The sequence below is a fragment of the Panthera leo genome, chromosome C2 (assembly GCF_018350215.1).
Source record: "Panthera leo isolate Ple1 chromosome C2, P.leo_Ple1_pat1.1, whole genome shotgun sequence".
NCBI lineage: Eukaryota > Metazoa > Chordata > Mammalia > Carnivora > Felidae > Panthera > Panthera leo.
The window spans coordinates 48,324,461-48,344,585 of NC_056687.1; the positions used below are offsets into that span (position 1 = coordinate 48,324,461).

The following is a 20,125-nucleotide window of genomic DNA, read 5'->3' on the forward strand; positions in this document are numbered from 1 at the left end:
ATTTATATATAAAAATGGAATATAAATGTTATTTCCCAGCAACAATACTATTTCCTGTTTGAAACATTTGCAGAGTAGCTCAGAAGGGCTTTTCAGCCATAGCCTAAAGAATATTCATAACGCTGCCAAGTGAATGTCTATTAGGATGAGAAATGGGGCATCAGGGAAGTCAGATCCCCCATCAAAGACTGTGAGCAGAGTGATTAAGTTAGGTGTTCTGATGTCTACAGTGCCCATACTGTCTTTCCATTCTTATAAATTCTGCAAACACTCACCTTCTACATGAAATACAAAATAATATTTACCCGGTTCAGTCGGAGGCTCATCTGGGCTGGGTAGGATTATAGTTTGGAAAGGCAGAGGAGATGTCTCTATGATAATTGAAGGAAAGTACCTGGGGTTATGAAAGTGCTTCACAAACTTTAAGTACTGATGACAGAAAGGATGGTAACAATTAAAAAAAAAAAAGAAATTGCAACTCTGTAGCAAAATAGCATTCCTACTTCTTCATAATGCGTTTAGTTTAAAAAATGCTGAGATGCCAGATTACCAAATAATTTCAAAGTAAGCAATATCCTTACTTTTAAGTCCTCATTTCAAACTAGTACCTCCTCAACACTACTAGAACAATATTAGAAAGATAGTAACCTTAAAGAGCAAACCAAAGTAATAAGGAATGTTAAAGCGTGAGCCCATGAAGAAGCATTGAATTTCACTTAGAATTGTGGCAAAAAAAAAAAAAAAAAATCAGACATGTAAACGAATGTGATGAAATGAGTGTTAATGGAAAGTACGTTGCTAGGGCAGAAAGTATAAAATGGATCATCATACAAAAAGAAAACTGAAATATTCGACACAATACAAGCTGGCAGAATGTTCAGTGTTAGGAAAAAGATGCTTTAGATTTCAAAGTTTCACTGACTTAAGTAAAGAAAGAGACCAACATCTAGATACAAAACTGAACAGAAGAAGAAACTTTTTGGACAATGGTTACAAACAGAAGCACCTAGAAAGAAAATTAACTGCAGTGGCAAAGAATGATGTTGCAACATGAATTCACAATGAGAGAGAACCTGAGGTTCTCAGGTGATGGTGGCAATGAGAACAAAAGCTGCTGAGGTGTGTCATTACCTAGCGTGGTCTCAGGTGGTTCAGACACATTTGTAATAGATTCCACAACTGTATCAAAACAAAGGAGAACAATTTTAGAAAACTTTAAGGTGTTAAGCTATAGTTAAGTATATCTTTCTTGAATGTCAACACTTCTCATTCTCTTTGCATGTATTTTTTTTATAGATAGGACGATGGATTTAGAGAAGAAAAGAGAGAAACAAGGGGGAAATCCTATTCCGTAATACTAATTTTCCAACTAATATTTATGTTTTAACTGTCAGTAGCTGGCTATCAAATGCCATTATGTTCCATATTTTGATACCACAGAAAACCAGAATTTCTGTGTTCAGAGAGTCAGTTGTCATTTTAGTGTTAAGAATCCAAGAATTTGGGAAGCTATTGCTCTTCAAATGAATTCAACTGCAGAACAAATACCACAGCCTGAACTTCCATGTTCCATGGACATAACAGATGCTAATTAAAAATTTGGTGAATAAATGAATGAGAGCATGAGAACCTTTACCACCTGCAGTCTTTGGCTCCTCTGGACTGAGTGGTGCTTTGGCAGAGGGATATAGATAATCTGTTACAGTTGGTGCTAGGGAATAAACAGGGAATGGCTGGTTAGTGGTGGGCAGCTCATAAAACACTGTAATAGAACACTGTTGACTTTGTAAACAGAGGTTAGTTAAGTAGATATATTCATGAGAATAAATAACGTTTTGGTAGATTAGGAAAATGACTACAATTTAAGAGGGCAGAGGTGAAGGCAGATAATGAAGGCAGTGTTCAGTGTGGGCAAGGGTACACACACACGCACGCACACGCACACACACGGTAACTGTCAGGGTCTTCAGCAATTTCTACTTGGAGTAAAGCAGGTAATTTCACTTCCTTACATATTTTGATTAAGTATTCTACTAATAAAAAGACAAAGAGTCCTTAAAAAGCATGGGGATGAAACCTAAAAACAATATAAAAATGAAAAACAGGATGTTCATATTCATATTTAAAGAATGATGAGAATGTTAAATTTTGCATTCAGAGTGAAAGGCAACTAAGAAAATTGTGAAACGTGCATAGCAATACAGCAGACACTAGCACAACGTGCTGTATGTAATATCTGACTTTTAAGATTCACTGGATGAGCACAGACAAGATGTGAAGAGCTATGAAATGTCACAAAGCATGAGGGCATCCAAAGATGACTTCTGCAATGAGATGGAAAAGCACATATACCTGACTTCTCGATGGGAAAATGTTTTTTACCTATAGCTTCCTTTGATGACTCAATGCTTAATGTAATGAATTCCGGGACTTCAGAAACTAGCAGAGAACACAAAATGATACAATTGATCAAGAATGGGTTGTTGCCAGCATTGGGAATGCACACAAGCTAAATACTATTTAGAAAAGTGTCTTGCACTTTGTTTGCATGTCATGCTCAATGTTTGCTGTTATGATAATAACAGTATTATTAATAACATGATGGGAAGCTCAAATAACTGAATTGAATTCCTAATTTTGAAAGTGTTGTAGGTAACTATTAACAACCGTACCTTGTACCATCACAGGCACAAAAATGTCATTTAATTAATTAGAAGATACACAAAGGAGATGAAAAGAATTATAACCCTATGCTGGAAAAAGATCTGATGTTTCAAAATATATGCCAGGGAGTAGCTACTGAATTCCTAACTTAAAATGTTTGTTTTCATTTTTGAAGGGCAGTATTGTATAGGGTGGTTTTGTGACCTGTGCTTAAGTGAGAACTTTCTCCCTCCTTCATGGTTATAACTGAACGAACCTTCTTTTCACAGAACAGAGCACACATTTAGCTTATTACTAAAGAGAACTACAAGTTTGTAACTGTTAGTGAAAAATAAGGGATAAAATCAATTCTTCTAAGTGGTTTTGTTGACTGCTTAATCCACATACTTGACTATTCTCTATGTGATACAGAGTATACACAATGAAATGAAGATAATTATGTCTATCAGGTGAATAACAATTGCCATGAATATGTAACTAACTTAACACCAGTATGCAATCATGGGAAGAGCATGTACAATGCATCGAGTTATTAAATATGTATTACTTGTTTTTTTTTATATTTGAAAATTTAACACTTGGAAAATGTCCCCTGAGGCTCACAGTGTACCCAGACAGATAAAACAGTCTATTTACCAGGTTGACTCTGTGTCATTTCTAGGCTTGGTGATGTCACTGGTTTCAAAGTAAGAGTTTGCAGTTCAGTGGGAGCTGAAAGAAGAGCATCTAAATTGTCAAAGTAATTATGGAAAATTTATTTTTACAGGTTTTAGATAAAGGTAGCAATGGATAGAAATACATAGATCTTCAAAAATCACACGGTTATGGAGAGCCATGCAGAGTATACGTTATTAAAACAGCAATTGTCAAACTATGGCCCTGCCAATCCAGTCCTTGGCCTGATCTGTGAGCTAAGAACAGTTTTTGTATTTTTTCAATGACAGAAAAAATTTCAGAGTAATATTTTATGACATGTGAAAATGGTATAAAAACCAAATAAAATTTTATAGGAATACAACAACACCCTCAAGTTAAGATGATCCATGGCATATTTCCATATCATCTACATATTGCTTTTGGTTGCCTTCAATTGAGATACTACAGCAGAATCAAGTAGTTTCAACAGAGAATGGCCTACAAGTCTAAATTATTTACCATCTAACATCCTTACATAAAAAATTTGCTGACCCCTGATCTTAAGCATCCTACAAAATGCAAGAGCCTATTTGAGAAAAAAACTAGGTTCTCACTATGGTATCTGAATATGAATTCCCACAAGGGCTTTCTAAGAGCTTCCTACAGCTGATTTTATGACAGTATCATTACCAACATGTTTAGTACCATTTGGCGTGTTTTGTTCTGTGTTCTAGTTGGACCTCCCCCTTGGGTAATCTCAATAGGTATTGAGATTTTTTGTTTTATTTTTGCAGTTTCCACCCTCCTGCCCACTAATGCAAAATTCTGAAGTTATTTCAAAGCCCAACTATTCTCTATCAATCAACATAGATCTTTGTTTCCTTTAAGTATTTTCTCTCTATATTCTTACCAATTAAACAAGCTGCTTTTGTATAAGCAAATTGCCGTATTTAAAACAAAAAAAACAAACAAACAAACTTGAGAACAGTGTTTCTTCACAGTTATATTGTACTCTTCTCAGCAAGTGAAACATGTTCTTACTTTGGTCTCTATCTCTGTTCCTCACCTCACCCCACCCAACTGCTAATATAGTTCTGGGAACACAGAGGGCAAGGAAATTTTTGTTTAGTAAGCCAAATAAGTATTGCCAATTTCAAAAAAAAGATAAATGAAATAGAGTGGTTAGAGAATTTAATAAGATGCATCTTTTGTTGGAGATAATCCTTCTGCAGGGCACATGATGAATTTGGCTACTATATAAATCTCCCCAACCATGATCCTTTTGGTCAACATGCAATTATAGAGATACTAACTACAATTTGTGCCTTCTCTCTCTTAGAAGGTATAGAGGTGGGAATTGAAAGTTAACAAACTACATCACCGTCATCCCTGGGATCCAACTGAAATGGGCTGGAAGGACTCAAACTAGAAATCACTGACTTTCTTGATTCCTGCTGTGAAACTTTCAGAAGTTTAAAGTTTGGGAGGAGGATTTATTTTCCCCCCAATGTTTTTGAAACTAAATGAAGAAAATCGAGTTGCTATTGTGTTTATAGGTCTAGAAACCATCAAAAGCACTGTTCACAGACTGTGTTTTCTAAAACATTAGATTTTCTTGAGTTTATTGCCTAAGTTTGAAACATTTTATTTTACTAATCTGTTTCTTATCACTACTGACAGTGTTTTGGAAACAAAATAACAAGATTTGTTAATTAGAGGAATAGATATTAATGTAATTACTCAGAGATTCCTAGTTAGTGAAGATTAAGAATCAATGCTAAGCTTGGTGGAAGATAAAGAATAACCAAAATCTTCTGTGGTGGGAAAAGACTGTAGCTTGTATTTACTATTATTTGCACTTCCAGAAAGCACTTTTTTTTTTTTTAGATAATTTAATATAACAGGGAAAAACAATCACTGAAAATAGGAAGAGAATAATGCGTATGTCACAAAAATCTTATAGAAAGTAAGTTGATCAGAAAGATTTCATGGTATTTAATTATCATTTTATAGATCTAACTACCAAATAGATGGGTTGTAATTTAGACTTCAGACACTTCAGAGAATGAAATTTTAAAGGAAGTTTAATGGCAGATAGATTTCCTGGGTCCAGGGACATTTGTTAAAAACAATAGGCAGCACTTGAATTAAGGATCCTGACTACTAATGGGGCACCTGGGTGGCTCAGTCAGTTAAGCGTCCAGCTTCTGCTCAGGTCATGATCTCACAGTTCATGAGTTCAAGCCCCACGACGGGCTCTGTGCTGACAGCTCAGAGCCTGAAGCCTGCTTCAGATTCTGTGATTCCCTCTCTCTCTGCCCCTCCCCCACTCACACTCTGTCTCTGTCTCTCTCTCTCTCTCTCTCTCTCAAAAATAAAAATAAAAAAAGAATCCTGACTACATATAAGATGAAGTATGAAACAGATCAAGAGCAGTCTAAGAAAGCAGGAGCAATTCTGGCCATGACAGTGATAGAGTAGGTTTTCAATGAATAAAAAAGTATGTAATGAGGTCACAAAAATCATTACCTAATGTTGATTCTGGAGCCTCAGAACTATGAATAACAGGTTCAAAACTTGTAGCAGGAACTAACCAAAAGCAACAACAGGAACATGAAAAAGTATAAATGCACATTAAAAAATCTTAATTTTTCTTTCAAAACATTCGTTTCAAATGACTTTTTTTTTAAACTTTTGAATTGACAGGAACCAGTTTATTTTTGAGAATTTGGTCAAACGAGTCAGGAACAAGTCATTGCAGAAAGTAGTCACAACCTTTAAATTCTGCTATGCAGATTAGTATGGTCACTATGAGGTTCTTCTAAGATGTTTGATATTCTGACTCTAACCAATATGAAAGCTTGCTTTGGAAAATCTGCTTAGACAATGTATATGACGATATATATGAAAGTAACTTGTGACAACTTTTGGAAGCTGAAATAATACTTATGCTTATGTAATCATGACCATAATAACTAGATCATGTGTTTAAATGCAGATATAGCAATAAGTAATTATCAGTGACTATGCCAGTCTTGCTATAAACACATCTTTAGAGAGACCAAAAATTTCACTCAAGAAGCAGTTGCTAACCATACCTCTCATGCCTTGAAGGCTGTCACTTCCCATCAGACACATTTCTTTGGGACCCCACTGGGGCAGACTGCTAGGGTTCACCCCTCAAATCATGGAATAGCATATTTACCCCGTTTGGTCTGAGGTGCTTCAGGACTTGATGTGGTTTTAGGTCTGGGACGTGGACGACGGGTTCGTTGTGCTGTTTTAGGAGCTGAAGGATGAAACTTTGGATTACTCCTGTGAAGATGGTTTTGGAAACAAGGCTCTAGATTTTCTAAAATACGTTATATTTTCTTGAAATTCAAGGCATATGTGTTTCAAGATTGAAATATTTTCTATTTTGTTAACTATTTCTTTAATCACTGCAGATTCTTAAGAGATAAAACTCACACATAAAATTAAGTCAAGGAGTGAGGAATCTCATAAATCTCTAACCTCAAAAGCAGAAAAGGACCATGGCCAAGCTGTAGGTAGTGGGGTCTTAGGTTCACACCAAGAAATAGAAAATTTCCAAAGAATCTATGATACCATGTGAATTGCTATGGTTTGGTTGGTCTAGAGGAGATATAGACATTGCCAACTTTGAAACTCAGCTTTCAATTTGAGCCCCGTTTACATAAAAGTTCAAGATTACATGGTTGACAGATATTCTGACTTATTCCATGCATAGCTTTTAAAAACAACAGGTAACTTCCGTTAAGAGTTTTCAATACTCTCAAGAAGAAAATTAAAGTTGAAGGACAGCACAAGATGACAAGACAGTCTTATAAAGATGGTGACAAAGTGATTATGATTAGGATAGAATGGGTTGATGATGAGCCGGAAAAAACTGTTCACAAATGCTGGATTACCTAATGTTGTTTCTGGATCCTTGGTTCTAAGAGTGACAGGTTCAAGGGCTGTAGGAAGAACTGGCCAAAAATAATAAAAGAAACCAAAGAGTTTTTTTTAAAAATTCACTTCAAGGCTAACTGCAAGAGTCAATTTTTAAGCCTCAAGACTAACAGAAAAGAGACACTTCCTCTTCAGATTTGACTACACTGTGGAAAAGTACCCATTAAACTCATAAGATAGATACAGCATTGTACTCTGCTAAATATCATGGTGGTCAACAAGTTCTCCCAGATGTTTGATTATCTGACTGTTGCTAATATGCACAATTCTGCTAGACAAACTTCTTACAGTTAGATAATATATACTTTTCTAACTCTACTGAAAAAAGCATTTATCATTCTACTTGTACTTCTGTACAAGTTGAGATAAATACCTATTATTGAAATAATCATGGGTACAATAATGAGTTTATTTATTTGAAAGCATCAGGATCAACACATTATAGGGTGTGTTCAAAGTTTCAAAGTAATCCTTGACTCAATAAAAGTTAAATACTGTTAACCTTCTCATGAAAGAGTTACCGTACTCTATCATGAAAAACCTTTCATTTAAAGTCTCAAGACTTAGGCACATTTAAAATTTTGACAATTATGTAAAAGCATCTTGTTTTGAAACAATAGATCCATCAATATAATCACACAGATCCTAATACAATAAAAAGTAATACAATTAAAGATCATGACATTTGTAAAATTGAGGAGGGAGAAGCAGTGTAAATAAGGGACAGATGGAAATTCATGTTTGAAAAGAAGCTTAAAGCAGTCAGTGCTTTTCAGCACATGCAGATGATCACATGAAACAGTTATGGCAGTTTGATGTCCTCATATTAGCATACTCACAGTTTTCTTAAGTTTAACAGGTAACTTGAAATAGAGTTTAGTATAATTTCAAGATAAAGACTACAATGGAATGACAGCAGAGGGTGTTGAAATGGTTGTAAGATGCAGGAGAACCTGTGGCCACAATGGCGTGACAATGAGCAGGAAAAGCACTATTTGAAGGACACACATTCTCATTACCCACGATTTCTGGAGCTTTAGTTCTGAGAGTGCCAGCTTCAAGATCTGTAGTGGGAACTAATGAAAAGCAATGAAGTCAACACTTGTGAAAAGTCAGCAAGTTAAAACCTAACCAGTATAACATTGCTTCAAATAAACGTATAAAATATTTGGTCACCCTATAACCAGGTAAATATTCTTTTACAAGATAGTCAGTGATAGCTGACCTATCAATCTGGTAAGCATTTCAATGTCAACACAATATGCTCTTAGGTGTTTAAGTACTTAATTCCAAGTACTGCTCTAGGAAACTTGTGTAGACATTTTACCAAATAGAGACTTATGAAAATGTCCCGGCAATTATTGGCTTTTCTGTGGAAGCTTTAAGAAAATAGCAAGTCTAAATAAGATGGATACAATGAATGGCACTTATATTTGAAAGGAGTCATAGAAAAGAACAAAGCAAAGTGAACCTTGCTCATCGTGGTGAGAACTCGTAAGTGGAAATAGGCCTCATGTGATGCAAAATCATTCTAATAACCAATCAGGTTAAGGAACAACCACTCAGTGTGTGGTACCCAGTCGAACAGCTCTCTGCTCTAATCACAAAAATGTGGTACCCTGTGTATGTGGAAGAGATCACAGGAAAGACCACTAATACTACTAGGGTCAGATCCAAACTTCTGAGTCATACCTTCAAGAACTTTCTTCAACTGCTCTTATGGACCCTTCCAAACTCAGCCCTATCTTTACCACTTAGAAGCAGTATCTCCCTTGTTCCAGGAGCCCTGTGCCTTCTGGCTGGCCTCAATACCTCCTTTCTTTTTGTCTCTGTTAAACTCCATGATTTTAAGACTCACTTTATTTCTAACTCCTTATTCCTGTCTTTCACAAACTTCTCTCTATGCTCAAAGATGTTTATAACCCCTGCAAAAAAATAATCTTGATTTGCACAGACACATCGCCTTGGTTCAATCTTTAAATGCTTCCTGTTGGAGCAGGTTTTGACTTTGACTACACTACAGCCTGAGAAGTAAAAACAAGCAGGCTACATCTGTGATATCCTCACAGCTGTTGATGTAGCTGTGGGGAAATGGAAGACACTGTTTCTTGAAATAAAAAAGGACTGGTTCTATTTAAGACATTTTGTCTGCTAGAGAAGTATGGAACAAAATAAGCAAAAGTAATAAAATACACATTAAAATAGAAGATCTTTATGCAGAAAGCACAAGGGATTCAGCTGCCACACATGTCTCCCCAAATCATGTTCTCCTTTGCTTACTCAACAGGGGGATCAGCGCAGATCATTTAGTGCCCCCACCCTCACTGGGCTCACTTGGGCTATCACTTCTACCACTGGCATCAATCCCAGACTCCCAAAAGCTGCTAGGACTTACTCCTTTAACCAGAAACCCACATTTACCCAGTTTTGTTTGAGGTACTTCAGTAGTTGGTGTAGTTTTATGTTTGGGACGTGGACGACGGGTTCGTTTCGATGTCTTAGGAGCTGAAGAAGGAAGATCTTCAATTACTACAGAGTCTAGTTCAGAAGCTAAGGACAGCATGACACATGACTCCAGATTTTCTAAAACTTACTACATTTAGTAAATTTTCCTTATTAACCTTTAATTTGAAACTTTCACCCTTAATATAATAGTATATATTCTTTTATAAATCCAAGTTCATTGAGAATGAGTCATGTAAAATTATTCAAGAAACAACTGTTCATAGCACTCTTCTATTGAACAAAAGGGTAAGTTCCACTGCTAACACATTATGGTGTGGTGATAGATACAAACTCTTTGACAGTTTACTAAGATAAGGCCATGTAATTAACTAAAAAGTTAATCAAAGAACAGATAATACATGGAGAGTTAAAAAAAAAAAAAAACAAAAGAGAAGAACTTCAGATCCGCAAAGAAACTTCCCGATGCCATAATAGTCAGTAGAGTCAAAACCCAGCTTTAACAAAACATGATTAAAAAGCATACAAGATGACAAAACAGTTTCAGATGGTTACATGTACAACAGATGACTTGAGTTAGGTTTATGCATGGCTCTCTTAAAAGAAATACCTTGTTTGAACAAAGTCCTCAATACTTTTAGGATGAAGAATTTAATGGAGTGAAAACAGAGGATGATGTAACCTTATGAAGTAAAAGAACCTGCAGGTATGATGTTGATGGAATGAGTCTGACAATCAGAAAGAAAGGCACCTACTGAGGAGCATGTGTTTTTACCTTGTGTTGTTACCCAAGTCTCAGTTCTGAGCGTAACAGGTTCAAGGTCTGAAGTAGGAACTGATCAAAAGCATTAAAGATAAACAAAATGATTGTTTAATAAAAAAACCCTCAAGACATTTGCTTCAAAATGAGTCTTATTAATATGCTTTCTAGAACTATGTAACAACTTTTACAAACTGTTAAACTAGAAAAGTAGACTGTTGATTTCCTCAAATTTGGCCATACCTAAGTCAGGTAGCTATTTCCTTATTCTTCCTTTGATGATTTGATTTTAAGTAATAAAGTGGGATGTGTGGGTATTACTAACAACTTTGGAAAGAAAGTGAGGCCGAAGCATGATCTATTTAACAGGGTATCCCTCTATTCTAAGCAAAGAAAGAACATGCCCTCATGGGCAAAGACGAATTTGCTGATGTCTATTGGATTAAGTCTCAACTGTTCCATCAGATGCCTAAGAATCTCCACCATAAGAGTCCATGGACCAATCAAGATTCAGTAAGCTTTGATGACCACAGTCTAGTCAGACATTCTCTATACTAGTATTACAGTTAGACTATCTCTTTTGGTTTGTCTCTCTATATATACAGTCTTTCTGATTTTATTCCTACCTATCTTTCCAGTCATCCATGTACTATGGTGGTTTCAAGGCCCCACTATTTCCTAATCTTTTCCTGATCCTATTTACGTACCTAGCACATTTTGTTGAGAGCACCCAGAAATCAATCTCATCTTTGCATACATGCTCTCTAACGCCATCTTCTATCTTATTGAGGAAGGCTTTTGTTCTCAATTTTCTTGCAGGTTTGAGGACTAAAACATGTCTCCCACATCTAATGTACACCCACCAAAGACACTAATATGACCTGGTGATACTGAAGACCCTGTTAATTTGAACTGAATATGCATAATTTTTCTAAAGGAATTTTATTTTGAAGACAAATGGAAGTTAATAAAAGGCACAGTTATAGAGAAGATTTCACTCAGGAGCTATGAGGCTTTTGGTTGCCCCACAGCTGTCTCCCTACTGTGTTCCTCTTGCCATCTCTACAGTGGGAAATTCTGTTTAACATGAGTTATATCTTTAATAGGGCCTATTGGTTACTCCCAACCACTGGAATTACTCTTGAGATCCTGCTGGGTTAGGCTGCTGAGACTCTAAACCAGGGATACTTATTTACCTGGTTTGGACTGAGATACTTCAAGACTTGGTGTCGTTTTTGGTCTGGGACGTGGACGGCGTGTCTGTTGTGATGTTTTGGAAGCTGAAGGAGGAAATTCTGGGGTTACTACACAACTACATTACCTCTTTTCTGGAAGCAATGAGAGGTGAAAACATGATTCGAGATTATCTACAACCTGTTAGATATTTGCCTTTCCAGCTTGAGATTTTTGTCATGTATACTCCTTTACGAATTTCTATTAGCACAGAATAGTCTTTGAAGAAAAAAATCCATTTCTAATTAAAGAAATAAAGTTTAGTAATTATAATCAAAGTGTCACAGAACAGTTTGATTGGACAACAGAAAGGTTAAGAACCATTGCTAAATTTTAATGTATTATCAAGGACAGTCATATTAAATCTGAGATTTATAACTCAATTTTTCAATCTTTCATACATTCTACATAACTACTAAAACAAGAACACATTAGTACCTAAATAGAAACAAGACAAAAAAAAAATACTGCAGAAATAGAAAAAAAAAAGGTAGAGATGTAGATGTGAAATGAATGGATTCTTTTGGCCTCACGATAGCTGTTAATGGCTTGTAACTAAGTTAGAGGTAGATACCTATAGTATGTTTGAAAAAGTTTTTTTTTTTAACTGCAAGCACTGCTTAAACAAAATAACGTGAAACAATTTAAAATAGATTACATGGCAAATAAATGCCCTAAAGTACGTTCATGAATGACTGATTCTCTATGAAAAGACAGATGATATGTTTTAAGAGTTTTCATAATTTTAAGAATGTAAATGAATGGCCCAAAAGAATGACATACAGTAATATTAAACAAGAGGAAATTCTGGGTTATAAAACAAGCAGAATAAGTCTTGTTGAAAAGCCAGTATATCTGTTATTACAGATATAAGCATGATAGGTTCAAGAACTGTAGCAGGAACTGACCAAAAAATACAGTAAACCAAAGAGATTTTAAAATACACAAAAAGTCAGAACATTCACATCCAAACAAATCTACTTGTGTGTCGACCCTTCCTCAAAAACAAAAACAAAAAATAACCTCTTAAGGAAAGAGTAGATAATCATTCTTTGCACATTTGGCAAAACTACAATCATGGTCTTCGGCTTAGCCTTTGAATTATCTTGATTGCCTTAAAGAAGGCAACATTAAATTATCCTAGGTTTTAGATAATGGATTCTGATATGGAAAACTCTGCACTGGAAAATATTCTTATTCATTTATCTAACAACCTTGGAAAAGAAATGGTCTTTAAAAAAATCTTATCAGTCTGTATTTCTATGGAAGCTGAAAATGTGCACTTGCTATGTTTAAGTAAACATGGATGCAATAAACAGTTTATAAGTTTGAAATAGATATAAAAATTAATCATTGAAGTAGACTATGCTGATCTTTCCAAGAATTCATCATGACACATAAAAGAGCAAAATAAAGATGGTCACTCAGTCTAAAATACTTAGTGGATTATCTGTCCAGCCAAAGCCCAAATAAAGTAGAAATCGAAGACAGTTGATGTCCCTGTATCAAATCCAAGCTTCTGAATTGGGTCCTCAAAATTCTCTTTCAACTGTCTGCCTGGACCCTTACAAATGCAGCATCATCAATAACCTTGTTTTGGCCATCTGGAAGTAGGACATTCTGTGTTAGGCCCACTGGATTGCCTTTGTGGCTGATCCCCTACCACCCCACATGTCCAGCCCTTCTGCCTTGATTCACTTTTCCCTCCATTCATTCAAATCCTGTAGTGGGCCCAAGGTCCAAGTCTAGATCACCTTTGTCTTTTCCTCTTCAAGGTCAGTGTTTAATGTATCATGCAAACATATACCCAACTCCATTATTTTTAGAAAGTCTCTCATAGCTGGCATATCACTCACCATTATCACATCAATATTGGCAATTTTCAATATTGGTCCAGAAATATGCAAGGGATGTAATTTATATTCCTTATATTTTTTTGTTTCCTTGAACTACATATACTGACTCTAAAGAAGCTTTATCATTAAAATTTGACAGAAATTGACAGTAAAAATATACTAAATGCATATAAAAGAAGACTTTCACATAGAGTAAGATATTCTGGAATCAAATATATCTCAACCAGCCGTATTCTCCGACACCTGGGCAAAGCAGCCATATTCTCAGACACCTGACCATGCCTCATGACTTCAGGCTTAGAGCGACGAACAGCTTGGCACTACTTGGGGTTCCCACTGGGATAGGCTACTAGGGTTCACCCTTAAATCAAGCAATCACATTTACCCGATTTGGTCTGAGGTACTTGAGAGCTCGGTGTGGTTTTAGGTCTGGGACGTGGATGACGGGGTCTTTGTGACATTTTGGTAGCTGAAGAAAGAAAAACTTTGTGTTACTCTAGGTCTTTAGGCTCTGGATATCGAGGAGAGGTTTTTACAAAAGCTGTTAGATTTTCAAAAGTTCTAGGCAATTTTTTGTAATTTAAAATTTTCAATCCTTTTAGGCCAATGTATCTTCATTTATCATTGATGGTACTTTGGAGCAAACTCATGTATGTAGTTGAGTAATTCATTCAAGGCATGAAGATTAGCACTTGTAATTAAACACTCACAGAACTTCTTCACTGGGAAAAAATGAGGAGGGCTCAACCCTGGTGCAAGGGGAGGGGAGGCTAGAGTCACACTAAGGGAAAGGCTTATAATTTAAAATTGCAGATTTAGATCATTTCCTATCTATCAAGTTAGTAATAAAACATCTCATTATTTAAAGCAGCAACAAAGAAACAAACATACCATACAAATAGTTTTTTTAAAACATAGATGTGCAAAGAAGTCTAAGAGTAGCTGTTATTGCTGATCCGCCTAGATAAGAAACAGATCCCAACTTGTTTTAAACTTAGTACTAACACAGAACACTGTTCAGTGGAGCATGAGCTAACACGACAATGTCAAACGTACCAAATGGCAGCAATGTTTTGAATTAAGCTAATGTCTGCTCTCATAAAAACAACAGGAAACTTGTTTTTAAGAGGCTTCAGTATTCTTCAGATTGATTGAATGGCAACAGAGGATGATGGTGGCTGTCTTATGAAGGAGGAAAATCTAGGAGATGGAGACTGAATGGAATGTACAATGAACAGCAAAAGCATTTGGCAAATGGCACAGAATCATTACCTAATGTTGTCCCAGATGTCTCAGTTCTAACAGTAACAGGTTCAAGATCTGTAACAGGAACTGAAGTAATAAAATAAGCAAAAGAAGTTTTTAAAATATGTATAAAGAGCTACAACATTCACTTCAAAATGTATTTTTCCAGTGCAACATTGCCTCTAGAATTATTATTTTTATTTATAGATGGAGGGTATGTGGAGTGTACTGTGTTTCTCCCAAATACTTATGTTGAAGCCTTAACTCCCAAATGTCACTGTATTTGGAGATAGGAACTTTGAAGAGACAATGAAGGTTAAATGTGGTTGCAAGGGCAGGTCCCTAATACAATATGACTCATGACCATATGAGAATAGGGAGACACACAAGGGATGTTCACAGACAGAGGAAAGGCCATGTGAGGATGCAGAAAGATGAGACCATCTACAAACCAAGGAGAAAGGCCTTGGGAAATATTAAAACTATTCATACATTCATCTTAAATTTCCAGCCTCCAGAGCTGTGAGAAATATATTTCTATTGTTCAAGCCACCCAGTCTCTTTTGTTATGGCAGACTTAGCAAACTAATATGAAGGAAAACGCATTATTTTGTCCAGATTTGGCTTAACTGTAGTTAGGGACTTCTCCATCTCCTGAGATAGTCATTACCTGTGGTCTCTGTTTAGCAAAAGAGGGAAACAGTTCTACTAGATAGCGGATTATATGAATCTAATACGGTAGACTCTAGCACATTTTTAGGCATTTACTAACCATCTTGAAAAAGCATGTAAAAAACTAACTTGCACTTTAGTGGGTGTTGAATAAAGAAAACATCTACCATGTTTATCAAATTACGGCTGCAGAAAAAATTCCTAAATATCCAAGTAGCCGTTATACAAATAACCAAAAATAGCTATGAAGACCTTGCTGAGAACTCATCTTTGGAAAGATTTTGTGACTTGTATCTATAGAAAGGTACTCAAGAGGACTGTGTAAGGGGCACCCACTCAGTCTGTGGCACTCGTAAAGCACCCATCCACACTCAGTGCAGGGAAAACTTTATCCAGTGTGGAAAGAAGAGATTTCTGATGCTCATGAGAACAACTTTGGACTCCTGAGTGCAACATTCAAGCCCTCCTTCAACTTCCTGTGGTATTATCCAAATGCAGAATCACCAAAAAAATGTTTTGACAGATGCTTCAAAGCCCCAGAACCTTTGCCCCTCTGGTGGCCTCTAAACGTGTCCTATTTTTTTTTTTTTGTCTTTTTTCTCTCTCACCTGTCCACTTGTGCAGATTCTGATGTGATGTCACGACCCAAACTCCTTCCCTGATCTACTGAGGCCCAAAATGATGCTTTACTTCTTCAATAACTTACATAATCAGTCTAGCACTTGATGTACCCAACAAAAACCTTGAATTTGTGAAAGCACCCTGCCTTATTTCCCTTCTCTAGGCTTTTTATGCAAGAAAAGTTTTTGTGTTTCACTAGCCTGAAGACTAAGTAAAACATGTTGCCTTCTACCCTGAGCAAGAGGAAAATTATGTATCTTCCAAACATGTACTTCTCACCAACACTGAACGGGAAAGGACTCTTCATGATTCCCTCATCAGAGGGTTATGTGGGTTTACACTTTCAATAGATAAGGCTATGAAACAAAGCTTTCATAGAAAGCTCAGGCTTCTGAAACAAAGGACTCAGTTTTTATCTGGTGTAGTCCCAGGATCTTAAAGGACTTGGAGTGGTTTTAAGTTTGGTTTATGAATGACATTCCCACTGGGATGTCTTTGGAGGTGGAAAAAGATAACCCTTTAGTTAAAGTTGATGGTTCTGCAAATCATGAAGTTTAAAAAAAAATGTTTTCTAAAGCTTGACAGATTTGTCTTGAATTTCATAAAATATATACATTTCTAGTGTGAAAAATTTGCCCCTACTATGTTCCTGTATCTTCCTTTGTTATTGAAGATATTTGGGGGTCAAAATGACATAAACATGAAGTTATTAATGCAGAGAGTCAATATTAGTATTTTTATCATATATTTTAAAAATATTTAAATTTGTTTTTACTCTCTACACCCAATGTGGGGCTCAAACCTGTAGCCCCAAGATCAAGAGTTGCACAGTCCACCAACTGAGCCAGTCATGAACCCCTTCATCACATTCTCCTAGAGTATCCTGACTGCATTTAAAAGATTAAGAATCATCTATTTCTAAACTATGGTGGTGAGTAAGGGGTAGTCAGATTCACCCTAAGGATGGGGCTTACTATTTAAACTTACTGTCCTTGATCACATTACCTGATTGACAATTCACTAAAAACATATTACTCAAAAGTTAACAACAACAAAAACAAACAGGCAGATAAAAAGTACTACAAAGGATATATAAAGCAACTTCCCTGTCATAGCCTGGTTAGCACAGATCAGGATTAGGTGCTCACATGAACATATGATATTTGCCTTAGCAGAGAACTCAGATTAAGACAAAAACAGAAGGTGGCATGAAAAAATTTTAAAGTAAGTTACAGGGCAAAAAGATATCCCCAACTAGATTCAGGCATGACTCTCTTAAGAACAAGAGAGTGAAGCATCATTTTGGGCCTTATGTTCAACTCATAAGATAAAGAATGTAGTTGAATGACAAGTGGAATCAGTTTGACAATGAGCAGAAAAAGCTCTTGCTGAAGGTCAGAAAATGGCATTACCAAATGTGGTCCCTGGAGTCTCTTTCATAGGAGTGACTGGTTCAAAGATTATAGCAGGAACTGACCAAAAATAATAAAAAACAAAATGAAATGTTAAATATTTATACAATCTCAGAACTGCAAAATTAATTGTACCTAAGTACTAATGTGTCTAGAGTACAAAGCAAAAACTATTCACTTTCTGAGCTGAGAGATACAGCATCTCTGCACGCGGGTACCAATTCATCACATAGTAGGAGTGGTCTTTGTAGTAGATAATTATCCCTGTAAGGTGCCCCTGTAGTGTCTCACTCTTTGATAATCCTAGTCTAAGTAATGTACCAAAATAGACCACATCAATCTTGCTAAGAACTCGTCTTTGGAAAGAGACAGTGAGCTTTGCCTACCAGAATACTTAAGAGAACAGGAGAAGGGACGGGCATTCAGTCTGAGGTATAGCAGGGTAGCTCTCTGTCCAATGCTCAGGCAAAGCCTGACTATATACAAACATTGATAATTACTAAATAAATTCAAACTCCTTAGGCCAACATTAAAAATACCTTTCAACTGGTCCTTTGGGCCCATTTAGCAACAGTAGCCTCAGAAAAATGCCCTTTCTGATCAAACTTAGAAGCCCTAGAGTTTCAACTAGTGAGAAAAGCCTCTGCCTTCCCTCACTGGCCCTCCACACGTGTCCTTCCTTTATGTACTTCTCCATCCCCTTTGTACCCAGCTATCTAAATCTATAGTGATTTCAATGCTCAGTCCTTCCCAACTATTCTGGCCTACTCTGATTATTGATTCTTTAAATCAATGGTTGACCAATGATGGCCCATAGGCCAAATCTTGCCCATAGCTTATTTTCATATATTCCATGTAAACCTAAGAATGATTTTTCCATTTTTTAAGTGTTGTAAAGTTAAAAAGGAAAAAAAAAAATGTTCAACAGAAACTACATGACTCACAAAGTCCCAAATATTTGCTCTCAAGACCTTTATAGAAAATGCCAATTCCTATCCTAGATCCTTATGACTTGGACTTGACTTTGTAGTTACCAAGAAACAATTTCCCATTTACCCAAACATATATTCATTCTGTACCTATTTCATTCCACTACACACATTTAACATTTCAAGAACAAGAAGAATTGAATGAGAAATCAAATAAACATTTAGAGAGAAGATTCTCATTCACAAGCCTGAGAAATTCACTATCATCTAAACCCCTCCAACCATGTTCTCATTATCTACTTTGACTTGCCCCTTCACTTTCTCTGGGCCCCACTGGGATAGGCTTAACCAGGATATATACATTTACCTAGCTCAGTGTCAAGTGCTTCAGGACTCCTTGTGGTTTTAAGTTTGGGATGTGGAGGGTGAGTTTGGTGAGGTACTTTGGGAGCTAAAGGAAGAAAACCTCAGGTTAACAGAGTGTTCTTAGTTCCAGAAGCTGTGGATAGGATTATATGTCTTCTAATTTCTTGAGTTTCAGAAAATTTTTCCTTTCAGCTTAATATATTTGCCCCCATTTCGATAATTGCCTCTTTATATCATTTACATTACTCTGAAAAACATAAGTCACACAGAAACATGAGTTTATATATCAAGGATATTCTCACAAGTATTTCTAAATGATAAAAGTTCCAAAACTTTACTGAGTTACGTGGTGGTGGGAAAGATGGAGGGTGAATTTCAACTAATGATGGTACTAATAATTTAAATTGATTATCATTGAGCTCATTTCTATTTCACCCCTTACTGAAAGAAGACCACACCATTACCTAAAATGACAAAACAAAAACACAAAATGATGCACATAATAAAATTGTAGGAATTTAGATCTGCACAAGAATCATGCCACACTGTAACAGCTGTGGCATGGAGAGCTTAGACCAAGGATAGACACTCTCACCCCAACCCTCCTATGTTTGAAACTCACAAACAAATAATGTGATTAACAGGTTACGTGGATTAAGATGCCGTACTTTCACATGCATTAAATTGCAGATGCATATACTAGACTAAGTTCATACTTGGCTCCTTTAAAAACAGATGAGTTGCTTTAACTCTCCTCAGTATATTAAGAAGTAACAGAATGACAAAGAAGTAACTGAATGATAACTGAACAGACAATAGAGGATGACATGAAAGTCTCATGAAGCAGAAGAAGCTGTGGTTATGATGGTGATGAAGTGGGTTTCAAATGAGCAGGAAAAGCAGGTGCTGATGGATGTAATGTGTCCTTACCTAGTGTTGTCCCTGGAGCCTCGGTTCTAAGAAAAACTGGTTCAGAGACTGTGGTAGGAACTGATAAAAATCAATAAAAGAAACCAAAGAGATTTTTGTGAATGCATGAAATGTCAGAAAATTCATCTTAACAGTAAAATGCTTCTAAGCCTTCTAAGGGAGAAAGGGCAGGGAAAAGATGGATTACACACATCTGTAATACCAAGAGGCAGGAAGTATGAGGGGCTGAAGAGTAAAGGGTCATTTTAGGGTCTGTTCACTACACATACCAGACATAGCCAAAATGAAGCTGATACTACACCAGCCAAGAGACTAAGTCTTTAGTGAAAAGAGTGGCATTTGATACAGTAAGGTGAGAAAGAACCC

At 36.2% G+C, this 20,125-nt stretch overlaps 1 protein-coding gene across 13 annotated transcripts in view; it reads right to left on the reverse strand.

The window, feature by feature from the left end:
• The window catches only part of LOC122229851 (ABI family member 3 binding protein), a 257,228-nt gene that overhangs the window by 77,895 nt on the left and 159,208 nt on the right, over positions 1–20,125 (reverse strand). For 9 of the 13 annotated variants that reach the window (XM_042955387.1, XM_042955388.1, XM_042955383.1 and 6 more), the window contains 17 exons: positions 19,760–19,819; positions 18,831–18,914; positions 17,535–17,594; positions 14,857–14,916; positions 13,970–14,053; positions 11,692–11,775; positions 10,511–10,570; positions 9,694–9,777; positions 8,292–8,348; positions 7,230–7,289; positions 6,506–6,589; positions 5,830–5,889; positions 3,301–3,375; positions 2,383–2,439; positions 1,640–1,711; positions 1,132–1,179; positions 306–371 (listed from right to left, as the gene is read on the reverse strand). The exons of 1 other annotated variant lie outside the window; for it this stretch is intronic. In XM_042955387.1, the coding sequence (XP_042811321.1) occupies positions 306–371; positions 1,132–1,179; positions 1,640–1,711; positions 2,383–2,439; positions 3,301–3,375; positions 5,830–5,889; positions 6,506–6,589; positions 7,230–7,289; positions 8,292–8,348; positions 9,694–9,777; positions 10,511–10,570; positions 11,692–11,775; positions 13,970–14,053; positions 14,857–14,916; positions 17,535–17,594; positions 18,831–18,914; positions 19,760–19,819 (1,155 nt within the window). The remainder of the gene's footprint in view (positions 1–305; positions 372–1,131; positions 1,180–1,639; positions 1,712–2,382; positions 2,440–3,300; positions 3,376–5,829; positions 5,890–6,505; positions 6,590–7,229; positions 7,290–8,291; positions 8,349–9,693; positions 9,778–10,510; positions 10,571–11,691; positions 11,776–13,969; positions 14,054–14,856; positions 14,917–17,534; positions 17,595–18,830; positions 18,915–19,759; positions 19,820–20,125) is intronic. 3 more of the 13 variants (XM_042955382.1, XM_042955384.1, XM_042955385.1) reach the window with 3 other exon arrangements.